The sequence below is a fragment of the Poecilia reticulata genome, linkage group LG13, assembly GCF_000633615.1.
Source record: "Poecilia reticulata strain Guanapo linkage group LG13, Guppy_female_1.0+MT, whole genome shotgun sequence".
NCBI lineage: Eukaryota > Metazoa > Chordata > Actinopteri > Cyprinodontiformes > Poeciliidae > Poecilia > Poecilia reticulata.
The window spans coordinates 20,061,255-20,081,270 of record NC_024343.1 but is presented as its reverse complement, the minus strand read 5'-3'; the positions used below and the strand labels follow the sequence as shown (position 1 = coordinate 20,081,270).

Genomic DNA, 20,016 nt, shown 5'->3' with positions numbered 1-20,016 from the left:
GTTTTTACCCCTTTTACTACACAAGTTTCTCACATCAGTTCCTTACAAAATTAATTATGAGGAAGTAATATGTTAATTGACAAACCACTGTTATTATTAAGAGAGCTACATAATGTATTTTTTTGTCTTTAGTTTTTTTTAAAGCTTCTTGACAGGAACATAAGTTTGAACATTTTTGTGACATTCAACAACATAAAAACTTCTAAGTTTTTCAATTATGTAAATAGCGTCACAACTATTGGTATTTGTAAAATTTGGTTTATGTAAAAGCTTTTAGATAAGTGAAATGGAATAAACCAGAGCATTATTTTAAGTTCATTACCATTAAAGTTCCATTTATAATCGTCATCATTTTGACTTCAGTGGTAGGACAGTTTTACTACTTGACATTTTTCCAAAACATTAAAATAAGTTTGATTTGGATGTATTAAAATATGCTATATATATATATATATATATATATATATATATATAAGAAAAATAATTACATGTGCTAGGAATTGATTAAATTATTCAACAAGGAAAGTATATAATGGACATATCATGCCAACCCTTAAGCAACCTCTCACCAGAACTGATGTGATCCAGTATTTAGCTGCTGCTTCATAGATCGCGGATGAAATGCCCTTTACCTGCCATTAGTCTCTTTTCACTGTGGAATGTCTTATTTGTCACCTTTTAAACATCACCTCTTAAGCAGGTCCTGAGCCACTGTTGTTGCACATTAATTTTACTAAAATGAACTGAGGAGAACACATTTAATAAACTGACACTATGCCACACTGTACTGTTGAAGAAGCGACAGAACTGAACTGGTGTGACATTTGAGGTGGCATATAAAGCACAGGATTTCAAAGATGACTACAGTCGCCCACATGATTCCACTATGTCGTCTTGTTTCGTGTCTGCACAAAATTAACCAGTGTAGCTTGGTGTTTCGAGTGCATTACTACAGAAGTGCTTCAGAAAGGTTTCTTCTTCCTCCCCCCACCACTCCCCCAAGTTGAAACAAACGTGTGAAAAAGGTTTCTGTTCCTTAAAAAAAGTCTCGCACTCACATGTGTTAAGATAAGCCCTGTGTTGAGACATTTGAAGGAGCAGTTTGCCATAGGATATTAGAAAAATGTGATAGTTTTGGTGAATATTGTGATGAATATTTACAGCACTAAACAAATGAATGTTGATGTCTTTAAACTTGTAGTTTATAGCAAACATTGATCGAAGGGAAGGATTCAGCTGCCAGAAACAAGGAAATAAAATTCACTATTTCCAGTCTAGATCTATGTAGCTTAAATAAGTCAACACTTACTGCAGTCTAGACAGTTCTTCGTAATAGTCATATTGTGTCATGAATAGCAATAAAAATACATTTGTAAAAGATGGTGTCGCCTTACACTGAACCTGACCTTGCATTCTTTCATGGAAATGTTGTAGGCCCTTTGGATTTTTATTGAGTTGTAGCTAAAATCCACATTCACTTAAGACACTGAATATATTAGACGGGGAACAATATACTCCTTTTTTAATTTACAATAAGGACTACTTCAATTAAATATTTGAGAGGGTGTTGCATCCAGACTCTATATACCAATATCATGTTTGGCCAGTTGAAAGGAGTGAAGTGTTTTTATTGTATAAAAACTGAGTGAAACTGAACAGAGAGTATCATCATGTGGAGATAACTGCAGATATCTGAATCTTCCCCGCTGCAGATAAATTGGAGGAACATTATCTTCTTGGTTTGACTGAGTTTGTCTCTGACATTCCAGCGAAACGAAAGCTTAACTATGGGGATGGACGTTCTGTATGGTCAGCACTGCTAATGGATATAAAGATCCAGAGGGTTCATCTGGGGTCCGCTGCTTAATGGAACATAATGGAACCCGGTTAGTATAGAAACAGCTTTATGCTGCCAGCCATTGTTAACATTCCTATCACTCAAGTCCTTAGATCACAGCCTCTCTTATCTTGGAAGATGGTGATTGCTGATGGACAGAGGCTGCATCAGAAAGAGCAGACTCAGAGGAAGCCTTGAGCTTGCTTCAGGCTCTGCTGCCGGCTTTCTTTGAGACTTTGACCTAGTGTTGACTAAAGGTTTATTGCCACACGGGAAAGGACACGCTTAACACAGGCCTGTCTGTTTACTTGTTCTGTTAAAAGATGAGCTATTTCTGCATGTGAACATATCTTGGTGCATTGACTGCGATAGAAATAATCTTGTGTACTGATGCTTCCACTTAGGGGATATTTATGTTTCCCACGCAAATATTTTTGACCAGCGATACTTTTTAAACTTTAGTTGATGACTGGTTACCAGTGTCAAGTGTACAAAGGTCTTAAAAGGTTTGGTACAAAGCCACTAGAACTTTTTGTAATGCTGTTTCAAAAAGTCCACGCAGTGTACAAGAAAAAGAGTTGAAGTTAGAGTTCAGTTCAGTCTAGTATTATGAATTATATGTTAAAGCAGTCTCAGCCCTTCTCTACCTGTTGCTGCACATTATCTGTCAGCTGGCTAAGCCAAAGGCTGTTTTACACTAAAAACATGGACAGTTATTGCTTGCTCCACTCACCTCTTATTTTATTATTAATTAGGGCACAGAACACTAGGAAATTTGATATTATTCGCTTACTTTACCATTGCACAATGCTCCCGACATTCTCTGTGAACTTTAGCATCTTAACCCCTACAAAATGTACATGTAAATGTTGGCCTTCTGGCTTCAGGGCAGTTAGTCCAGTCAACTGGCCAAATATATTATCAATACAGTGTAAAAATTCACAAACTTGAAATCCTAGCAAACATTGCATCCAAGTTGTCATTTCTGATTGCAGTATTCAATGTACCGTACAGCTCTATTATTAATTTTGTGCTGTTGTCAAACCACAGTCAACAAATTAGCTAACTAGCTGTGAAGAGGCTGCCTTCAAAGGAAAGCAGTCAGATGGTGTTATACATTTTTCTTTGGAATTTGTGTTACCAACGTCATTTTTAGTCTGAGTTATACAGTTAGAATCTCATCGGCCAATGCCCAATTTCCTGCTTCAAAAAACTAACCATGGTTGTGATAGTCGACTATAATGTGGCCAACATCAACATTCTCAGACCCCCACGTTTGCAGGAAGCATGATTAAGCAGGAAAAGGGATCTTCTTTACTCATTCAGTGGAAAGGGAAGGGGCGTGCAAGTCAGGGCAGCCTGAAACTGGGAGTTTTCTCCTGTTGTTTCTTTTCTAAGAGGGAGCTCTCCTCCTTCTTGGCCTGGGTCGGGGAGGATGTGCTCCGACCTGTAAAAGGAATTGAGCTCAGTGCAGAGGACAGAGGTAACTTCATTCCAAATATGGGCATTGAGAGTGCCAGTTCTATTGCCCACCCCCCTCCCCCCCTCCCCCCTCATTCCACACAGCCCTGGCCGCATCAGAAGCAGGAAGGAATTCATCTCTGCTCTTCAAGTGGCCAAGCAAAAAAACAACCTGATGATTTTTGGCAAAAACTCCTTTCTGTGTCATGAATGATGAGTCAGCATTCAGGAAATGCTTTAAGGTTGTTTTAATTTTTTTAATCAGGAAGGTCAAAAACACATCTGATTTTCATTCAGATATTTACAGTTTACGACTAGCTGAGACGGCCTGAATGCCTGTTTTGTGTCGTTGATTCAGTAGCTTGGTGCAAAAGTGTGCTTGTGTTAATTTTGCAGCAAGTTGCCAAGTGTGAGATGACATGGATATTAGGAAAATAGCACGACAGACTGAACTTTAAATAGTATCAACAGTAAAGGGCGTCTCAGAGATGTGTAGATTTTAGAAACCGCTAACCTGCTCTAAGAGGGCTGGATAGTGCCCGGAAATGACTTCCATGTTTTTAAATGAGATTCTTACTAAAGGTTATTGCAAAAACAGCTGACTTCATCTTCAGACAAGTGAGTTCCGATGTACTGTCACTTTTCATTTCTAAACAGCTGAATAAAAATAACAGAAAAAACACCACCCTTCCCGTTTCCTAAAAAAAAAAAAAAGACAAGTGTAGTCCATTAAATTTCCACTTCTCTTGTTACTTTCATGTATTGATTTGTGAATCTGATTAAAAGACTATAAGCTGCATCGGAGGAAGTTTGTTCAATGTTTGGGCATTTAGCCATAAACAGCTGTACATTGCAGTTTGGAAACTAATCAGAAAACATGGCCTGAAGAGTACTTGAGCATGACGTAAAGTCTGATGACTCAGCCTAGAGTCAACCGGTGTTTGTATGTGACTACTTCACCCAAATCAGCATCAGAGAACAAGAACTTCACCATTGAAATGGTTTGGAGTTAATTTGCTGCTTCTGTACCCCCCATTGTTACTCACATTTGTTTCTTCCAACAAATTTCAATCTGTATTTTCTAAAGGCTTCATATTGGACCCTGTTTCTATTGATTGCTGTCCTGATTTCACGTAAACCAGCTAGCTGACTGAAGGATGGGACTTGACAACCGAATAAACAAAATACCGAGTTTCATCAGCGAATTGACCTCGCTGATGAAAATTATTAGCAGGAGTCAGCTTCTGATTTTACAATGGAGCTTTTAAGGAATTTGTAAAAAGTATTTTTTTTTTTTTTTTTTACAGATTTAAGTAATCAGCACTAACTATCTCTAGTCAAACGTCAAACTGATGCTGAATTGTTCAACAGTAGAGCTCACTCCAATGCACTCCTCATTGCCACTTTCTTTTTTGTTTTCATTGTCACATTGCAATGATCATGATTGTGATTTGATAAATTGTGCAGTTCTATAATATACCTTTTGTTATAATTTTAAGAGTAGAATTATCCACTTAATTAATCGGTTGTAGTTTTTAACCTTGTCAAAATCTTAGGTGCTCTATAACAGTAAGATTGCTTTTTTTTTTTTTGACCTTTTTAAAATCTCAATTCAGGGTGGAATTATCCAGTTTCACCAACTTAAGTATTTCAGACTTTGGGCTTATCAATGATGGCTAAATGATGCTCAAACATCCCTCTACTAAAGTAATTTTAAAGTTTTTTAAGATGCATATTTGTTATGGCATTACTTGAATTAACTGTGGAAATTTCCATGTTGACATGGAGACCTCGAGAAAGTGTTGCAAGACATGTAAAAGTGCTGAGAACAGAAGGTTACTGCTTGGAAACCAGAGGTGGATTAAAATAATCTTTGACTAATCGCAACAGTCTTGACAGATTAGTCGACTGCCAAAATAATTTGTTGCATCCTTAACCATGACCTCAGTTCAGTGTGTTTCATACCAAGACAAGTGCATCTTATTTTCTATGGTAGAATACACACAGTTGCAATATAGGGATTCTGCTTTTATTGTAATTTGACCAAAAAGGAAACATTTTCTTTGCTTGCGTGGTTTAGACTTTACTCAAATGAGTATTTGTGTGCTGTGAAGTGCTGGGTTTTCCAAGTTACTTCTTTTAACTAAAGCACTTCCCTGTTTCACTTCTTTTTACACTCAAGACTGTTTCAAATGTGGCCAAACCGGCGTCACCTGCTGGCAGCCCTTCAGGTGCTGTGGTGAAAAACAAAAGCGCCTTTCCTCACATAAACATGAATGGGTGCTCAGAGTAAACTTTACTATATTATCAGCTTAAGGGCAGCTGGGTTTCATTCTCAAATCACCTGTTCGTCTTATTAATGCATATAAGGCATGACTATCAATTCAGGAAAAGTTCATAGTTTATGTTTAACAGCCACCAGGATGAAGTGGAAGTATCCTCATAGTTTTCGCAACAAAAACATACATAGTGACATGCTGTCTGTCTTTACTCTGGCATGAATGGGTTGTCTGATACTTTGCCAAGGAACAATAGATCACTGTTTCTCATGGAAGGTGTATGACAGCTATGCAAGATCTACCCATTTAAATGCTACATTTTCTTCTGAGTTGTGTTTGAATCAATCACCAGAGCTGTGAAAACGTACACAGAGGTTGATGGAGGGCTAGTTCTGCTGTTTGTTTGATTCACCTTGGCTGTCTGTTTGGTAAAACCTTAAGAAGGAAATCTGAACAAAATTAAGATGAAAATAAGTACCCTATAGCCCAAAACCTAGCATGATGGTAGCAGCATAATGCTGCCACTACCATGCTTCACATTGGAGATATGCAGAGTGTTTCTGCCAGATCCGTCATTTCACATGTCAAAAAGAATTAGAACGTGTTCTTTTTAGATTCAAACACATTTCTTCCACTATTACTTGAGTCAAAATGCTAAGAGAACTTCTTACCAGTTTATTTCAACAATCACTTTTTTTCTTACAGTAAGGCCAGGTGTGAGGGGTCCATGACTGATAGTTTGTGTGTACATTAACACACAGATAGGAAACAAAGGTTTCCTACCTAAGCTGTGAACTTTTGTAGCTCCTCCAGAGTTCTCTAAGGCTCTCTTTGCCCAGCCTGTCAGCTGAACCAGACAGACATGCTTCGGTAGCTCTTGACTACAGCTGTACAATATCGGTAAACAAAAGTGCAATATTATTACTGAAGATTACAATGATGATGATATTGATTACTTCCAATCCACAGTTTTCTCATTACCCTTTTTTTCCCCATTACTCCATGCGGTTATGCATCTGACCCACAAAAGTACATATCTGGACTTTAAATCAAGGGCAGTAAATAGCAAATGTCAAAAGTTATTGAGTGCATTTTGGCACTAAATAGGCCAATATCTTCATCTTATGGAGATATCGATTGCGTTGATGCATATATATAAATATTGCATTCAAGCAGTTTGTGATTGCAATTTTGATTGGTGCAATACTGATTGCAAATACATATATTGTGCAGAACTGAATACATATATTCAGTATATTCAGTGTGAGATCCATAGATACATACATTCAGTTCTGCATCACACTTTTTACATTGCAACAGGACTGTTATTTCTGTGTAGGATGCGTAGAATTTGAGATAAAACTTCTTAAACTTCTTTTTTTCTAATTGTCTGACCTGTGTGGTATGTCAAAAGTATTTTTGCTCAAGTTTTTATATGGTCTGAAACTGTTTTATTTTTAAGAGGTTAAAAAGGGCAGAGGGAGCATCAGGTAAGAGGAGTTAGAAAAGAGCCACTGGGCCTGACTGTACTTGCCAGCTCATTTGGAGAAAAGCTCTGACAGCAGAGCCTTATACAGACATTTTCTACAGGGCACGTGTTCTAGCCTTGCGCCGGGGTTTCCTGTTAACCCCTCGTTAACTGAAGAGACTCACTATGGCTGTGATTAATCAAATACGGACTACAACTTGCTTATAATCCTACTATTTTTTAAAATGTATTTTCTGTAAATAAAGCCTGTTTTTAATTATTAGCCTTAAAAGCTGGTGCCCAAGATCTGTTCTGGGCCATCAGTGTGCGCACTCTCTGTGCCTATGAGAAATCGTCTTGAGTCAACTGCTCACAGCTGCCCTCAGTCTTGGCTTAAGGAAGTACAAAAAATAGCCTGTTTATCACTTTGGCTGTGGTGATTTATTCCACCGGCCCCCTGCAGCCCGTCATAGTCATACGGAGTCGACGGGGTCAGCACGGACACACATGTTGGCAGGATGACAGGTGTGAGAGTGTGTGCAAGTCTATGTCTTCATGCACTAGTGCCACTTAGCCTTTTAGAGTCTCAGTGTCCTTAGTTGTATCAATAATGCAGCCGGCCACTCAGCCTCGCTCCTGAGCCCATGCTTTCTCTGCCATTAAATATGCATCTGTTTCCCAGTCCAGTGTCTCTGTCCCCTCCCAATTCCCATACACCCCATCTACCCTTCCAGCACAACATGCTGGATGTAACAGAGACCAGAGGAAATTACAGTTTGCCTATATGTTTGATGTATGTTTTATTCAGCAGAAGTTTTTCTATTTTAAAATCTTCCTGTCGGATGGATGAGATGCTCTCTGCTGAGCGATTCAAAATCCCAGAAACATCTTGGATAGTTTTTAAGTTTTTCAACCATTTTTCATACCTTCCTTTGAAAGAATGTTTTCTTTTTAATAACATGGTAATAATCAAATAATAATGATGAATAAGAAATAATTCAAGGCTATAATTTCCAAATGGATTGCAATTGATTTCTATCATTCCCCTGATCACCAGTAAAGCAAATATCCTATACCACAATGTGAACAAACAAGACGGCAACCAGTGCTGATTTATACTAATATTTGCATGTTTAAAAACCTAGATTTGTTACCTGAGCACTGTTGATCAGGTTACAAAAAGGTCACACAGTGTCAACAAAGTGGAAGTAATTTTCTTCAGACATGTCGACTGAAAGACGGAAGAGCTTCTGGTACACATTATCATATTATTTACTGGTGCATGCAACTTGACGAATCAAGATTTGCAGCAAATCTGGCTGCAGTTTCTCATGATAATACACAAGCCTGAAACGAGAAAGGATGTGAATGTGGTCGAGACAGGAAGTGTGAGCTTTTATAGCTGTATGCAAGGTGGTATATTTTTTATGAATGTTATTGGAAAAAATATGAAACAATTGCTGAATTAACCACAAACTCATTTTCATTAGCTGGATTTCATTTAAAATTATCAAAGTTGAAATTGGTCAATATTAAAAGTAGATTTTCTCCACGATCACACACATGTATGTTCCACAAGATGTTGAAAGAAATCATGTAACATTAACAGCTTCATAAATCTGTTAAGACGGAAACATTTAGTCGCTTTTGTGACAAAGTCTCCCACATCCTCCTTTAGACATAAACTGTTTCTTCCTAATTCCTGACAGTCTTAGGCCAAAAAACTCATCAACTAGGTTTACGGCCAGCTCAGCTGGGGAGCGGGGATTCAGGGAAATTGTGGGCAAAAGTGTGCCCTTTGAAAGGCTGCTCATATTTTACTGGTGTCCAGTGCCGGTGCTATTTCAAACCTGAAAAATGCTATATAAGGTGGGAGCTAGGTGTAAGTAATTAGACTGTGTGATGTCAAACTGTGAAACAGTAAAAAGGTGGACATTTTTTCTGACCTGACAGATTGTTTGACTGCTTAAATGACTACAGGCTTAACAATGGATAAGAGAAGAGAAGAAGCCAATGTGTAGGCGAGGGAAATGACTTGCACCGAATATAGCGCTAATACAGCCAAGTTTTTGGACTTGCTTTCTCCCTGGTTTGTGACTAATAGTTTAAGTAGTAGATATTTCCTCAAAATTGATGCCGTTCAATATCAGAAAAATATGTAATTGTGTTACTGTTGCCAATATGCAGAGTGTGAACACATGAAACTTGAAACATGGTATTCTACCAAATGTTGCATCCAAATATGAATGCAACACTGCAGACAGTGATATAGTGAAGACGTGACTCATGTTGTGAGATCTAGTTTAGCAGATATTCAGGGTAAAGAATATTTATTGTTGCTGTTTAAAGATGACCACCTTGATTGGTAACTGTATAAATAAGAGTTCAGTTGACTCTTACTTTTTATTAATTTAATCTATAAATAACTCATTCAGCAATATATATTGCAGTTTCCATGTCCACAGGGTACCTTAGTTCTGAGTGGATCAATAAAGCAAACTGCTGGATTCCAGTGAACATCTGACAAGATGGCAAATAAACCCATAGTTTCACAAGTGTTGTGTACTGATTTAAAAATATCAAATGTTGCAGCTTGCTAACATTTGTGTCACATCTTCATTTTGTGCATTCACTATTTGATAACAGCTGATGTTTTGTGTAAAGCTGTTTCCTTCTGTTTTACAGTAGTTAAGGTAAACATTGAAATGCATAAACGGGCCTTAGCTAACCTGAACAGGGAGGAAAAGGTTTCAGCTCTCTTCAGGCCTGTGGGCACGGTGTGAGGCGAGTGCCAAACATCACAATCACAGGAAGGGGCTTGGTGTTTACATAATGCTAATTTCTGATTTACAGCAAATCCAAAACTATCTCCCGTGTGCTAACCTTTTAAACTCATCTGATGTTGTTCAATGCAACAAATTGAAGTAAGCATCCAACCTTTTCCTGGCTTAAGATGCAACACTTATTCACACTGCATAAAACAGTTTTAGTTTTGCTGTTGGCAGCGAAGCCAGATCGCCTTTAAAGGTTAATACTGACCAGATTTATGCGTTTTAACTTGTATGGAAATGTAGCACCACTGTATTTCTGCAGGCATCGATTGCCCAGACTGGAGCAGTCCTTATTAGGCAGTGCAGGCAGCAGGAAGTGGGTTGTGTCTTTGGTGCTTTGTCACAGGAAGTAGCAGATTGTATCAAGGGTGGGACAGATGGAGGGAGAGGGGGAAGAGATGGATTAGGAGACTGTAGGGAGAGCCTGGGAAGTAATCAAGGAGATGAGGGGGAGGAATGATAGAAAACTGGAATGAACAGTCAGCCACTGTTTGCTCCTCACTTCCCGTTCTCTTTCATGTTACAACTATTACTTAATCCTTATTTCGTTTCCGCTCATTTGAAAAATTACCTGGTTTGTGGCTGTTTTTAAATGGTAAAGACGACAAATAGCATGCGACAATGAATGTTGTGCGTTAGGGTTTCTTATTTGGCACAGAATATGTGCACAACTTTAGTTGGAATGAATGATTTGTAACTGGATCCTGCCTGCAGAAAGCCATGCACAAATATTTTTGCTGCCTCTCCCAGTGAGAAGCAACTGTGTTCTTACCATCTTCAGCGATGATGTAAAGCAGGTGGAAGATTCCAGGACCTTGTTTTGTTTGCCGGCACTCTGCGCAGCTTCCTGTCTTTGTCATTCCCCATTGTTGTCTCACCTACTTCTCTCGTTTAGGATCAAACCAAACGGTTTTTTCCTGCAAAAAATCAGCACTTGGCAGCAGTTTAGGTTTGTTTGTCTAGCATACCATCCTGTATATCAGTTATTCTTCACTATGTGGATTAGCTCATGATTATGCCATTTGGTTTTTGTTAGAACCTGAATTAACTGGCAGGAGAACTCTAATGGGACATGACAGGGCAGGTAAAAAATGAGACCAGACTGGTTTTGACGGGATCTGTTTTTGTTTAGAATCCCGTGTTTTTTCATTCGTTTGTCCATCCGGTGTTTCCAGTTTCCGTTCTCCCTCCCTTATATTTACTTTTTTTGTTTTTGTTTTAGCCGATTCCCAGAAGCACGACATTCAGCATGAAGAATTTTAAAGCAAAAGTTAAAAATGTTGATGAAGACTACAGCACTACAGATTTTGATAATAAAATGAACAAATAAAAATGGAACATAGATCATTTAAAGAAACAAGCACATACAAATGGGGATCAGGTGTGACAAGAGCGTGTGTTTGGTGCAGTGCTTTATTAGTTATAAGTAATAAAAATAACTGACACATCTTGAATGCTCACAACGCCACTTTTGTTTACATAATAAATGGTGCCTCTGAAATGTGTGTTCATCCTGTTTAGTGGCTAAACAGGATGAGGATAGCTGAATAACATCCTTCACTATATCCAAAGTAGATGTGTATTAATAGTTGAATGTAGTGCATTGGAAATGCAGATGATATACAAAGTTCTGATGATTCATCACCTCATAAAAAGACTCAACTCTAAAGTTCTGTATAAGTTTCTTTTACTTTTAGACTTGTCTTGTGTAGGTTGCAGGTAGAAATTAATTTTACCATGAAGCTTGAGTTAAGAACCTGCACCGTACACCTTAAATTAAGTATTTGTTTTCTTCTAAGAGTCTTGTTCTCTTGAGATTTGCACCATCAGTGCTGTACATTCATTCTGTGTGTTGTTCCATCTTTTCCTGTGTTCTGCAGTGAGTCGAGTATTTGCCAGGCTCGGGCCACTGTGATGATCTACGATGATGGCAGTAAAAAGTGGCTCCCGGCAGGTACCGGACCCCAAGCCTTCAGCAGAGTCCAGATCTTTCACAACCCTTCTAACAACGCCTTCCGGATAGTCGGACGCAAGATGCAGACGGATCAACAGGTACATGTTTTTGGCTTTAGAGCAGGACCATGACATCTTTGCTTGCAATAAAATGTTTTAAACGTTCTTCTTGCTTGCACTACAAAAGCTGAATATTTGGAAGCCAACATGGACTAAAAAGCTTTGCTCGCTTCCTCCACTGCCAAACTCCAACCACAGGCAAACTGCAATTCTAACACGGTGCAGAAAATTGACATCATCATTGTCAGTGCTCAATTTTTAGTGCTTTGGTGTGGTGTATTCACTGGTCAGAAAATGATTTTTTTTTTTTTTATTCTGAGAAGCTGAAATGACATTGAAGGAGAAAATTATCAGATTCCAGTCACCAGACAGTTTCTCAGTGCATCTCTACTACAACCACTTTGAATGTCAAAGCTTTTCAAAATAAACTTTCATAGATATATTGGCGGTATATTGGCGGATGGACGGTTCCCTAGTATCACATCCATAACTGGGATAGCCAATGGCACTAGTTTACCAAAATTGTTTTTGACAGGTATAAACTCATTTCATCCATCAGAGAGCCTGTGTATATGTAGTGTATACATTTTTCACCACTTTAAGACAAAATCTAAGGACTTTACTCTTCTGTAAATATGTAGATGAAATACAGTACATGTATGATGAGCTCAAATGTTTTATGTAAACATTGCGCACTGCTGCACTTACTAGAAAGAGAATTAACCAAAACATCACACAATCAAAAAGCATTTCAATAAGTTACAGGACGTTCTTATAGATAATATGAAGACCCTTAAACTAAGCCAAATGGAACAAAATGTTCATCAAAACAACCAACATCTCTTCTTTATCGAATATTTTTGTGTCTAAGATCAGAGTTTGGAGTCTTGAGCATCACGTTGTCCTTCAGACAAAGATGGTTCAATGCCATTATCTTGCTCATTGTGGCTCCCCTGCTGACAAAAGTGTTCCACGACTGAGAAGCTGGGTAAAATTGACTCTAGGTGGGTCTATTCTTGACTTGAACTTTTTTTTTTATTCCCCTGCTGCACCAAAGCCTCTCTCCTTCTTTAAACATTCAGCATGCTGAAGTGTTCCCTGGAGACAAGTCTTAAAGTGGAGGATGTTTCCTGTGAGATAGTTAGCCTGTTCAACCATTTCCTGTGACAATTTTTAAAAAGAGGCTTGATACCAGCAGGTCGCTATGGAGACGCTATACTGCTTCCTCTGGTGACAAATAAAAACAGCAAGACGTACGTTTTAAGGAAAATTTTGCAGCTATTTATTTGCTTCCCTTATTTTTCTTTGCAGCCACATTTGTGGTTTGAGTCTGTCTCCCTAAAGTATTCCTTGCCTTCAAAACACATGGACGATGTCGAGGTCGCCCGGCTGACACGCTCTTTGCCACAGCCGCTTAGTGTTTATTTGCGTTCTGATAAGATTTAGAGTCGCTTCGAAAAATACTACTGTCTGCGGTGGAGGCTGACCTTGCTGCCCTTTGTCATTCAGTGCATGCTTCCTCCCATGATGTTCACTCTGACTGGGTCTCGACTCCTCCCTCGGCTCAATGGAATTCAACAGCTTTTAAACAAATACTGAAACGGCGTGTCAGCACATTCAAGCAGCACTCTGAGCACAGAGCTTTTTTTTTTTTTCCACCCCAGACTAAACGGGCTTTGTGCCACCTGCTGAGTGGAATATAACCCAAAAGGATCCATAAAAAAAATAAAGCATGCCATTAGGTTAGGCGTTGGCAGGGATGTAGTTTCATGAAGTTTTCTTGTAAAAGGCTGCAGCTCACAGATGCTACCGGTTTTTAATATATTTTGTACATGTGTTTGAAACACTGTTGAGATCTGGTTGTTTTTAAAGGAACTTACTGAGGCAATCACGGACGGGTAGAAAATGGGATGCTGATGGCTACAGGCACTCTAACTATATTTTTTCCCACGGTCACAGCTGTTCCAGAATAGTCTGCTGGTGAATATTGACTAATCACCTCACCGTCTTATCATCCTCAGGTGGTTATAAACTGTCCCATTGTAAAAGGGCTCAAATATAACCAGGCCACACCCAATTTTCACCAGTGGCGAGATTCCAGACAAGTTTGGGGACTCAACTTTGGCAGCAAAGAAGATGCTGCTCTGTTTGCCAATGGCATGGCTCACGCTCTGGATGTCATCAACTCCATGGCAGATGCAGGTAAATCACTCCTCATTCAAACTGCTCAGACCAGACTCTAGTGTCCATTCCAGCTGATTCAGATAAGAGCAGACCCCACTATGCCTCACCATTCACACCGAGGCGATCAGATCTCAATAACCTTGTTTTACATGCAGATAAATGCATATTGTCACCAGTCGTCAGTCAGCTGAGCAACAAACAGGACATCAACATCTCTATTGATGTTTCTGCCACAAAAATTATTCACTCACTTGACCGAAGGTATTATTAAGATGTCAGCATGGCTGAGGTCCTGCTCAGCACACCTTTAGCAGCACACACAACACAGCATAGCTTAGTACACCTGTGAAACACTGCTGAACGGCTCGCATTCATCTGTGATGGACCCTGGAGATTTTACAGTAAAATCAGCTCCGGAAAACTGCCAAAACAAACATCACTCTGCAGATGTTTCATTAGAATTATGGATAACATTGTTTGTGCCATTTTCATTTGTTTAATCAGTTTAAAAGCAATGTCTATTATGTGTTAGGTATTCAACAAAAGCAGACTGACCATAAAATCGTAATTAAGAAAACAAAACGTGCTTTAACACCAGCAATCGGTGGAGAGCGGAAATAATTGTCAACTGATTTAGGAAGCGATTAATCATTAGCTGCAGTGTAAAGATTTGAAAAAGGGCCATTTGCTGAAAGAACCACAAACTCAGAGCAGTAATTCAGTCAAAAATGCACAAAATAAATATGCATTTTACATTTAAGATAAAAAAAACAAAACAAACTTTTTTGTTAATATGTTCTACCCAGAACTAATCCTGTGGTACAGTTTTAGCTTCACCTGGTTCAAAGTCTGTTTAAAACAACTCCTATTAAGCACCTTTTTCTATCCAATTATTAATATGTTAATCCAAAAACTAATCAGCAGATTAGCCCTACAATGTATTGACGCCAAGTCTAGCAGAAAGGGCTGAACTTTTCATGTCTTGAGTATCTTTTATCTGCAGCTAAAAAGTATCTTTTTAGCTGCAGATTAATCCTTTGGTACAAATGATCAAGCGTACACTGCAGAAATGCTTGATCACATTTTAGGCATTAACATGTTTTTCTTATTTTAAAAAACTAATGTTTAATATTAGTAATATTTATTTGCATTTTAAATGTATTTCTAATATTGTTTAAGATTAGCATAAGTGGTTAAATGTAAAATCTGCAGTGTGCCTTTTTTTAAAAATCCAGAATAATCATTAGAATAACCAATTACAAAAATAATCATTAGTTTCAGTGATAAATCAGTCCATGCCTTTGACTTTTATTATTTTAGATTTTTATTTTGGCAGAGTATCAACATGTACTTCTTTACATGTTGCATGTAGAAGCTGCACTCCACCATTGGTGCTCTTATCAGAGTGACGGCTATATCCTGATTACTGCTTATAGCATTTGGTTTTGGTTTGCTGATAAATTTCTCACATGGTTAGGAATAGATTTCTGAGAAACTGCATGTGACTTAGAGCTAAACATAACCTTAATAGAAATAAGGCAGGTTTGTTTTTTAAGAGAATAAAAAAGGACAGAGTTGCTTTGGCCATGCACATCCTGTTGTGTTGCCAGTAATACACACTTGTTTTGTCTTACAGAGAGTTGTGCTCACCCTCACTCCACCTAACTATCTATACAGTTTATGCTGCCTCATTCAGCTCCTTTTTCACTAATAATGTTACTGTTTTTTACAAATGAGTTGTTATGCTTCGTCCTGTCAGGGTTGCTTACAGACTTTGCACTCTTCAGCAAAACTGTGTGCAGATGAAAAAAAGAACATGGGTGGTATGATTATTGAAGTGCAATTAAGCCAGTATATGACACAGGTATCTATTTTTGAAGATACTTTAATGCGCACTAAGAATATCTCCCTTCATGTTTTTGCAGGTTATGCAACCCTCCCCCGCCCTGTGTCAAATGGACCTTCTCCTGAAGAGCTTGAACAGCAGCGGAGGTATCTCCAGACCTCCTCTGAACCAACCCTTTCTTTACTTTACATATCGCAAAATAACATTTTAGCTGTGCTTGCCTCTAAATGTTTGCTTGCTCTCACTGAGATAAAAAATGTGTCCCAACAATCTGAATAACCCTGACTGGTTTCTATGCTGACGATAAGAAGCAGGATTGTGTGGCGAATATAATTTTATCAGCTCGTTCCTCAGAAGGGTGTTGTCCCCCGTGGGGCCGTTTCAATCTGTTTCCAGACCAGAGTGAACCACTTTCTGGGTTTACAGTCAAGCTTGGCTTGGCTTTGCAGACGTCCAGTTGGCACAGTTTTGCGCACAGGCATATGTGGAGGATTTACCGGCATTAAGCAGACACTGCTAAACCCTCAATCAACCCTTGAGTCAGGTCAAAGGTCAGACCGATAGCAAGCCTCTCACATCTACCCCCCGGAGAAACCTGTTGAGGTGACTTCATGCATGCCTGTACAGAATAGGCTTTAACCTTCTAATCCCGTTTAGCCCGAAAGGTGCACAGTGACCACAGGGAGTGTCTGTTAAATTAGTAGCTGTTCCATTTGCTGCCGGCATGCTGTGGCTTAGTAAGCTCTTTAAAACCTCTGACCTCCAGCAGTAATGCAGGTGCTTGGAGGATTTTTAATAAATGCCCATCATTTTAAATACCATTCTCAGAATTTGTTTTGTTGGAAGGAAAAAAAACATTTTAACATGAGCTTTAGAGCATTAAGTCACATCAGCCCTGACTGTCTGAGTGCATGTTTAGTTCTCTGCATTATGATTGTTTATAGACATTGTTTTTTTTGCAACACATCTGTTCTGTGGCAGATGTGTTTGGGTGGGGGGGACGCTAATGTGAATCAGGCCACTTTGCCCAGCTGAGGACTTCTTTTTTTTTTTTTTTTAAAGCAGAAAGCTAATGAGAGGTTATGAACTCCACATTTATCTCTTTTGTAATATTCTGTAAAGCGTCGACATACACAGACACTTCCTTTTCTATGGTAAAACACGCTTTTGGCCAGGGGTGTTGTAAAACACTTGTGCAACAATCAAAAGCAAGATTAACATGCTGATCAAAAATGACTAAGCTAGTTTTTCAGCAGAACATGTTCATCAAGTCCTGAACCCAAAGTGTATTGCAAGGGGAAGTTTACCTGGTTATTATTATGTCAAACATCAGCTTAAAACTGGGAACATGTCTTTCAAATGCTCTAAATATCTTCTGAATTGACAACAATTTAAAGTATACATTTTTAGCCAAAAGAATGCAGCTGCCTGCACTTGAGATGAAATGATGTACTATCGGCATCCTGTTCGTATTTCATTTCATAATCCTGGAAGAGAAGTTGTCGTGTCAGAACTTCTCAAAAACGGTTACAAAGTTAAAGATAATGAATAGATTGCCCCTTACACCTTGTGACTGTGTTAAAAAATTAATGTTGCAGCTTGAAAAACTTAAAATCAAACTAAAATCAAATTTGGTTGTTTTTTTCAAGGAATTCATTTGCAACTTTGCAAAACAGCTCATTGAGATATACTTAGTGTTTGAATTCTTATCTAGCAAAGCCTCTCCTTTCTAAGTATATTAATCTGGAGCAATTTACAATATGCGTCTTACTTGAATACGCACTTTTGTTTTGTTTTTTTATCCTGTGTCAGAGAGCCATTACTGTGCTATCTTAATGACATATTGGCAGATACTTGACCCGTGTACTTTATTTTCTTGTTATATTGGATTCTACGATAGGTCTTCAAAAGGTCAGACATAATTGTATATCTGTAAAAATGAAAGTAACAGGATACATGGTTTTGAATTTTTATTTTCATCTGTAGAATATAAAAAGCAGAAGGTGTTCTGGCCAAATGAGACCAAAAATGTATTTTCTGGTCTGTGATCAGTTGACTGTGTGTTGGAAACCTAACACTTCATATCACACTTGAATAGAGCTGCACAATATTTTAAACCACAACCATCATTGCAATATTAATAGGTTCAATACTGCAATAGCAAAGGTTTTCGCTATTTATATTTCAAATGTAATGCATGAAAATTCTGCATGGAAATATTAATTTGGACGGTTTAATTAATAACCTGAACTGTCCTTGTGGATGCCAGGTCAATATTAATGCGATCTGTAAACTTGTGTAAAATTTTCCATTTGATCTATTTTGATTCACAAAGCTCAGCACAGCTTTGTCATAATAGTAGGTTTTGGTAACTTAAAAAACAAGAAATTTTAGTTCTGAGGATGACATGCATTTTAACAAAGGTGTGTGTTGACAGGCTGGAGCAACAGAGGCTTGAACAGCAGGAACGAGAGCGACAGGAGAGAGAGCGGCAGGAAAGAGAACGACAAGCCGCTCCAGGTCAGGAAACACCTGGTGTGCTGCAGATGATCGCATTTAGCTGCAATACGCTCCAACCTCTGCAAGACTATTTCATAGTTCCCTCATTCTGAGCCAGGTTATGGAGAAAGTCGTTCCACTGCATGTTTCTTCTTTAGATCTGAGATTGTCTGATCTTTTTTCAGATTTTATTGCGTTTACTTATGTCAGAGAAGTAATCTATCTAAAGCTTGTGTCCATCATAACCTGCAGGTGGTGGGGGGAAAAAACTAAAAAATGTTTCCACTTACATGTCAGAAATATGACTTGCATTTTTTTCAGTAGATTATTTTTCTTTAAAAAAAAAAAAAGTTAATGAACTGTCAGTGATGTCTCTGTCTTTCCTTCCAGTCCATGTCCCTCCTGCTCCACCAATGGCCCCTGGAGGTCCAGCTCCTCCTCCAGCTCCTCCACCACCTCCCTGTCCTCCCCCGGCGGCGGGCATCCCTCCTCCTCCTGGACCGCCTCCAGCAGGACCGCCACCAGCTCCACCACTGCCTGCTCCAGGTGGAGGCGGAGGCGGCAGTAGTGGTGGCGGAGATGACGGTGGTGGCGGTGGAGGATTAGGAGGAGCTGGAGGTTTGGCAGCTGCCCTTGCAGGAGCTAAACTCCGCAAAGTGTCCAAGGTTAGTATCAGATGTTGTAATTAGTGCTATTTTTATCGAGTGAATTAAGTTTCTGCACTAATGATGTGACATGTCTGCATTGAAACGGCTATGTCCATATTACCCAGACCATGTTGCAGTATAAACCAAACGTTAATAAACCAAACGTTAACATTTATTGTATAAAAAGATACTCGCATTTTTTAATCAGTGTCTGACATTAAGTCTGTGTAAACCTTTTCTGGCTTAAGTGATCTATATTTGAGACATTATTTAGATGTTTTTTTAATTGCCAGAATTGAGAGAGAAAATAATTCTTTTAGTTTTCCTCCTTGTTTAGAAGTTTACCTCCTTCATGTTGGATGTGAACTCTGACTTGGAGCCACATTTTTGGGTTTCCTTCCACAAACTTCTCACAGTAGTTTGCTGGAATTGCGGTCCATTCCTCCTGGCAGAAATGGTGTAACGGAGTCAAGTTTTTAAGCCACTTTGTTTACAAACTTTTCAGCTCAGCCCACAAGTTTTCTTTGGAGCTGAGATTAGTCCTTTATGATGGTCACTCCAAAACAGTGAATTTAGAAACTTGAAAAGCCTTGACCTCATCGTCTGAATTTTCCTCAATTGTTAAAAAAAAAAAAAAAAGGTTATCTTTGGGCTGAATTTGGAGAAAGCAAGTTAAAAAATCTGAAAAAATAAAAATCCTAATAATCTGGCATTTAGGAAGTAAAAATTATTTTGAAAATTCTAAATGAACCGAAACATTTAGTTTGATTTAGTGTCATACACTGAGAAACAACAGTTATGTTTGTTTTTATACAGCGTATACAATGTTTGGTTTCAGTTGTATCAGAGCACTCACGTTTTTGCTGTTTGCTGCCCTCAGCAGGAGGATGGTGGTTCTTCAGCTCCACCAGCCAGAACAGAGTCGAACCGCGTCAGCAATTCCTCCATGGG

General features: G+C 38.6%; 1 protein-coding gene across 1 annotated transcript in view; it reads left to right on the top strand.

Moving 5' to 3' along the window:
* Positions 1–20,016, top strand: part of vaspb (vasodilator stimulated phosphoprotein b) — a 30,190-nt gene that overhangs the window by 5,427 nt on the left and 4,747 nt on the right. The window contains 6 exon segments of the mRNA XM_008425920.2: positions 11,757–11,928; positions 13,911–14,091; positions 15,999–16,065; positions 18,357–18,439; positions 18,809–19,083; positions 19,946–20,016. The exon segment at positions 19,946–20,016 is cut by the window's right edge and continues 16 nt beyond it. Coding sequence (XP_008424142.1) covers positions 11,757–11,928; positions 13,911–14,091; positions 15,999–16,065; positions 18,357–18,439; positions 18,809–19,083; positions 19,946–20,016 — 849 coding nt within the window.